General features: G+C 44.4%; 1 protein-coding gene across 1 annotated transcript in view; it reads right to left on the reverse strand.

Annotated features, from left to right (window-relative positions):
• Positions 1-366: 366 nt before the first annotated feature.
• The window catches only part of LOC104161654 (BCL-6 corepressor-like), a gene marked incomplete at its 5' end in the record, with an annotated part of 35,620 nt that continues 29,146 nt past the window's right edge, over positions 367-6,840 (reverse strand). Inside the window, 4 exon segments of the mRNA XM_009700165.1 lie at positions 367-1,490; positions 2,694-2,844; positions 3,054-3,131; positions 4,323-4,468. Of these exon segments, the coding sequence (XP_009698467.1) occupies positions 1,196-1,490; positions 2,694-2,844; positions 3,054-3,131; positions 4,323-4,468 (670 nt within the window).

Raw genomic sequence — 6,840 nt, forward strand, 5'->3', positions numbered from 1 at the left:
TTTTCCTCCCCTCTGCAGACAGCACTGAAAAGGAGAATTCAGTCAATTCAACTTCAAACGATGACAAAGGAGAAAAAATAATTGAACCTATTCACAATTCTTTAACTAAAAGGCGATGCAGAAAGTATTGTGAATACCGCTTTTAAACCTCTGCCCCACAAAAGGCGCCCGCCCCATGTTTTCTTGTAACCTTGAATTTAGAAAAGCCGATGCCGATTCTAACTCAGATTTCATCAACTGCTCTCCAGCACCTGTGCCAGCCCTGCTCTGCTTGGGAACCGCTCGCGGAGCCTCCTTTCATCAACATTAATGAGACGGAGCTCATTTCGCAACCAGGCACGGAATTAATGGGAGTCACTTTAGCCTCTTCATTTCTCAACAGTTTTATTGCCTTTAAGAAAATTTTTGTAAAATATAAATACAAAGGCAGGAGATTTACTTACAAAGTTAAAACACAGATCTCAAACATAAACACACAATTCAGAAAATTTAGTTTATGTACAGTTTCAAGCAACTTCAACATATGTTAGTTTTTCAATATTTTACAAGGTACAGAAAAAATAGTTCAAAGTCTTCTTTAAATAAAGAGCATAAAATGTTTAAACATATATAAACAATCCGGTTTGATGTGTGAAAACTAAATTTCACAGCTTTTAAATTAGGATATAAAAGTTCTTACAATTAGTTGATGCGTATGGATATGGTTTAATTTATATTACAAACTATTGAATTATATTCAATAGTGCTTACCTGGCCAAAGCAGGTAATTCTGTAAACAAAAAAACAAAAATAATTATCAGCAAGTGCCTTACCGAATTCTATCTCCCAAACAAGCCACACGACTTTGATCACATCACCTAGAAAAAGTATGTTCTGTGTAATCAGTGCTTTGTATGAAACAAAGTCAATGTGTGGGTGTGTCCTTTAAAAAAAAAAATGTGTTCCGAGTAATAACAAACTTATCCCAAAGCCTGTGTGCATTTAAAGAAACATTATATAACAATTTTGTAAAAACTGATTGAAGTTAAAAAAAAATTCTTCCAAAATCCATCCAACTGGAATTCAGATCTCTTATATAAAGGAAAGATATTTTCATATTTAATAGTGTCCTTTCTTTACAGAAACAATTGCATTTGAACACATATACATAAAGAAGTAACTGTATAGAGCACTGTACATTAAATGGCCTGATGGTTCACCAGAGGATGTCGAAGGGAGGGTCCTCGTGCGGATGCAACCAGTGAAGCGAGGAGCCGAGCAAAGTCTTGAGTTCGCTCGTAAACTCTACCAAGTCCAATAGCTCTTTGCTCTCCGGGTTAAAAGCTTCAAGGTCCGTAGCGCAAGAGAACAACTGGCTGAGGGAAGTCTGTTTGTAAAACTCTGCCTCCGTGATGGTGACAACTTCCAGGCTGGGGAAGTTGCAGCGGAAGATGCGAGATGACATTTTTAGCCTCTTCACCACGTCCGAGAGCAAAAGCCAGTTCCGCGGTCTGTGGAAGCGAAGGAGAAAGAGGCTCCAATAACTGACGTTAAGTCACGGTCTCCTCCACTCTTCACTGTATCGCTGTGTGACAAACCCTCCCCGACCGTACCCGCACACAAAGCATCCCCCTGAAATCAGGGCCATTGCCCAGGGGGTCAAATATAACAGATGTGTGCAGGTGCCTACGTGTTTACTCACAGTACCGCTGCCCGCAGCTTTGGGGAAGGAGGGGGACCAGGCACGCAGGGGCACTGGAGCCTGTAAACCCAGGGCTCGTGAGCGCACACGGGGGTCGGCAGCCAGCCCCACGGCTGCTCATACCGTTAAAGGTTCGCCCGGCTGAGCCTGACTCTCATTTAGCAAATTAGGAGATGGCTTATAGTTATAACCAGAAGTTTCAGCACCTCTGACTTCTAGAGATGCCAATATTAAATACAACTCAACAGAGGGTGGTTTTTCTCAGATTAAGAATGCAATTTTTTAATTCAATCTTTGTACTCGTCCACTTCGGAGAACTGAAGTTCTATTCATCACCCAAATAATAAAAACACGCTAAACCCTGCACTCCTGCATGATTAATATTTAAAACTATTTTTCCCACGGCTGTCACCAAAATTGGTGCAAATGACTAATGGTAGCTGTTTATGAAGCTAATTTATATCTTGAATATAATAGATTATAAAACTTTCCAGGTCTCTGCTTATTATTAAGTATCACAGCATCTTCTCCAAGATGCTTACTTGTTTGATCCAATTCAGAGCTTTAAACCAGTTTTGCTGCAAAGTCTAGAACAGCAGTAACGGAGTCATTTTGTCATCCACAAAAGTGTGTCCACTCAGCAAAACAGAAAAGCCCATTAAATAAAATTAAGAACACCTTACAAACATGATATGCAAATTTAAGTGCTAGAAGCACTTGTATTTTGGGATGTTATACCAAGGTGCCTGCCTGGGATGAAGGAAGGAATTTGTGTTCAAACGTCACTCGTCCTGCTCAGAAGTACTGCGCTCAAAATACAGCCCTGGCAAGTCAGCCTTTCCCCCTCTCACCTCCTATTAGTTTATTTCTAAAAAAGCCTGGCAGTTACGTGTTGCTCTCTCATTTACGTCACATAAATGCAACCGCTTTTCCCATGGACGCAAACTGCCATCATCCCGACCAGATTGTCTCAGCTTTTTTTTTTTACCCCCAAATCTGTAATTGTTCTTACCCCTGAGAGAGACACACTTGAATGTTGTAACATGGCAAGGGAGGCTCGTCCGAAAATTCAAATTCAAACACATCGCTAAAGCCATCTTCATCTTCATCACCTGGGCCAGGAGGATTTGCCAAGACATCAAATCCAGATTCATCTTTTGGATCTAAATAAAATTGAATAAAGATGCCAAGTCAGCATTGAAGAGCTTGTTGCAGGTCTTGCTTTTTCTTCCAATAACGTGATCTGTAAATAAAATCAGTTTGTTTCCTTCCTAGCTTCCTCCACCACAAAAACAAAACAGCCCCCACCCCCACGTGCCGCATGTTTTGAAAGTCTCCGCATACAAAGAAATAAAGGGTAACATTTGCTCACCGCACACTGAGCTGCCATAGAAATCCCAGTACAAACCAGGGTCATCAACACTTCGACCTTGCAGGTCAGTTAAATACTCTGGAGAGGAAAAAAACAACAACAAAAACATACTGATGAGAACAAAAAGCTGGCAAGTTTAGCAGACCATGTGTCATCCACTCTCGCTATGCATCCTCCATACCTGCCATCAAAAAACCCCACACCGTGTTCCCGACGCACATGCTACAGACAACAGCATATACACACCATTCTTGCAAATATCCCTGGAATTCGCTTTTCTCCTGCACCCTTTCTCCCGTCACATCAAATAATGACCCACCGCATCAAATAATCACCCATGGTCTAAGAGGGACAGACCCAACCTTAGGCTTCAGAAACCGAGAGCGGCATTTTACTTTTGTGAAAGACGGGATGTATCACACTTTTTAGCCTGCACAGTTATTCTGGACACCAACTTGGGGGTGAAACAGTGATGGAAAAGGTTTTTCCACACAGGTATGTTCAAAAGATGTAATTCTTTTCTACAGACATAATTTGGGAGACTTGCTAGTTGAGTTGAATAAAAGATACTGGTATTCAAGATGCTAAGAAGTCCAAGATATTGGACTTCACTGGAGTCGCCACACACCCGGGCGTTTTCTACACCGGCCCATTGAAACAGGTAAGTGGATGAGTACTTGAAACTCATTGACTGTGAAAACCGCAAACATCTTCAGAGGTAAGTTATTAGGGAATGCAAGTCTCTTTATCCAAAACTAACAGGAAAAAATACCTCAAACCATGTTAGAACATGGACATGTTTAAAGACAACAGCCGTTAACACAGTTTTACAGCATTTCAAATACAAAACGAGGCAGAACTTGCAAAAAGACAAGTACTAGAAGGATAAAAAGCAAGACCACGGGAAAACATGATTATCTTTAACAAACAGCCATTCAATTTTGGCAAGTTTCTTATTTTTACTTCAAGCAGAAAACTGAAGGCACCGAAACAGCCCACTGACCTCCTGCCTACCTATCAAATCTGATAGTGTCATAATCCTTATGACTTTTAAGAGTTTCAATTAGAAGGAGCCCCCATGCATGGCTCTGCTTCCCACCTGCAGCCGCTGGGTTTTTGCAGGCAGAGAGCGAGCGACCGCAGCCTACCCTAAGGCTCCTCGGCATGGAGCCATCCCCGCCAGGCAGCAGGGGCTTTGGGGGGGCCAGGGAACATCCCACCCCTCCATTTGCCACGACCAGCAAAACCCCACGCAACGTGGCCACGGACCTGTGAGGAAGGTCTCCATGAGCTCACTGTGGGTCATTTTCACGATGGTCCTCCCAGAGTAGGTCGCGAGCGTTGGATCAGCACCGTAAGACAGTAACAGCCGGACAATTTCCAAGTGATCGTTTTCGACTGCGTCATGGATCGGTCTAGGGGGAAATGAAAAAAGATCACCGCGTTACATTTTGACTCAATAGTATTATGCAAATGTGTCCGACAACAAACTTCTGACTTCAGACCAAAGTTATTTATAGCAAATAACACTATTAATACAGCTGCCAATCATCTCATTGTCGGTTTTACTTCCACATCGTCCCCTCCCCTCTCGTCTTTTCACAGTCAGACAGCTCGAGGTAGATACTTCTGTTACATCTATTTATCACCATATATATTTTGAGGGCCGGTAAAATAATTACACCGCTGTAACAGAAAGCAGGAGTTTACGTGAAGCCTCACAAACATAATTTTGCTGCAAGTCACTCTACCGTTCCAAATCTCTGCCAATTTAACAGCGTGTTGTGCAGGAAGGGCTCGTTCAGCCAGCCTCTGGGCAAGCACGGAAATCAGTTACCCAAAGCTCCTAAATTATGTACACAGAAATAAGTTAGGAAAATTTGCTAGGAATTAAACTTCCACACTATATCCTCTTTAAACAGTACTTGCAAAAATATTTGCAGCACAATTCAACCCTTCTACTCAGAGAATAGAAAAACATGTTATTTTAAGTTTAGTCCACCCAGAAATTAACATATTTTACGTGGCATGAGCAATCTATGCAAGCTCAGGCATAGATTTTGTGAGCCTACAGAAGGATTATTCATTAATACACATGCCTGCAATTCCAGGTTTAGAATTCCTTATCGCTAATTATAAATCGCATTAACTTTTGCCTTTAAAATTGATTATACGTAACGGGGAGTTGTCTGGAAGTAGAACATATTACCCTTCAGTCTAATGAAGATGTGTTAAAATCCCATTTTTCCCTTAGACAGCAATGAGCAGGGAACTGAAAGGGGAGCCAGACGTATGGGCAGCGAGTTCAACTCAGCTCCACACGCCTCCTCCTTCAGGCTGTCAAGACCGCTGCCCCCCAACAAGGCTTTCAAGCTCTCAAACAGATGTATTAAAGGGCAGGAGAAGTAAGGAAGGACTTTAACAAGGATCACACACTGCCTTCCTGGAAAGCTTTCAGAATGACGTTACGGGGAGAAGTCACCTGGACGCACAGACAAGCAAACCCCTCGGCTCCGGCTACCAATCTGCCAAGCAACGCTTGGTTAAATTGCTTAAAATTTAAATTGACCAGGGCTTAAATCGCCCCCTGCAAAGAGGCCATGTCCCACCACTCCTTTTGCCTCAACGTCCCCTCTGTGTCACCACCGCTTCGGTACCGACCGGCATCCACGTGAGCTCAGGGCAGAGGAAAGGCAGATCAAAACCAGGCAGAAGAGGAAGGCACACCACCATTTTCCCATCTATTGCATAGCGCTGCTGGCAGGAGGGGGACTCGGCTCCATCTCAAAAAGAAGTATGTTCCAGGTGTGTTTACTCCAAGTACTTTCCCGTAAGCTGTGACTTAGGGTGATTAACATCTGTCCCATGTGAAGCACTCTCGCTTGCCCCCACCTTGCTGGGAAGCTGTATGCGCTTTTGGTTTTGACGTATGCACGCTATATTGACACGAGAAGGTGCACTTGGAGAGTGTGCAGCTCATTCCCTACGGAGAGAGGACCGATTCCACGCCGCCTGCCTCCTGCAAACCCCAGGCCACCATCACAGCAAACAAGCAGGCGATCCTCGAGCTGCTGAGCACTGTCCTCAATCCAGCTCGTGACACCCCTCAGACCCCTGGCACCACCGAGCACAACCCGTGCACGCCTTCAAAGCCCAACGTACTGCTCTCGGGAAAGCCACTTTCAAATTTTAAGACCAGAGAGGTCCACAGGCATCGCTTGCAAAAAATCAGGATATCCCTTCTCAGGGAAGTCTCAAACAGATTCTAACGCCCTTGAGACAGAGGATGGTGGAGAAGCCAGCATTCCCGGGCTCCCCCGCAAGCCTCCTCCTCCCACCCTCACCTCCCGACTCCATCCTTCCGCAGCATCGCGTGCCCACACAGCACCCAGCACATCCAGGATGTGGTCAGCGCTAAACGTCCCAGGCGATATACCGCAAGAGGTAACAAGTAATCGGGGTGCTGACACAGAGGCTGAAGAAGTATCGGGTGTTTCTGACTCTCAGCAAGCATCTGAAGCCTGAGCTGTTGGGTCACGACACTCCGAGCATCTACAGCGGGAAAGGTCAGCCTTGCTGCAGCCCTCCTGTTCCCCACTGGGCACGAAGCATCCCCGGCTGAAAGTCTGGCAACAGACACCGGGAACACATGAGAGGTACGGCTGCTGCCAAATGCTAGGGACGCTTTTTCTCCCTCAATCTCTCACTTTAGCGCAGTCTTTAATTTTGAACTGTTTTTCATTTTATTTTAGATTAGGATTTTCTGGGGGGGGTTTGGGGGGGGGGG

Source organism: Cariama cristata, unplaced genomic scaffold (genome assembly GCF_000690535.1).
Source record: "Cariama cristata isolate BGI_N322 unplaced genomic scaffold, ASM69053v1 scaffold920, whole genome shotgun sequence".
NCBI classification, from domain to species: Eukaryota; Metazoa; Chordata; class Aves; order Cariamiformes; family Cariamidae; genus Cariama; species Cariama cristata.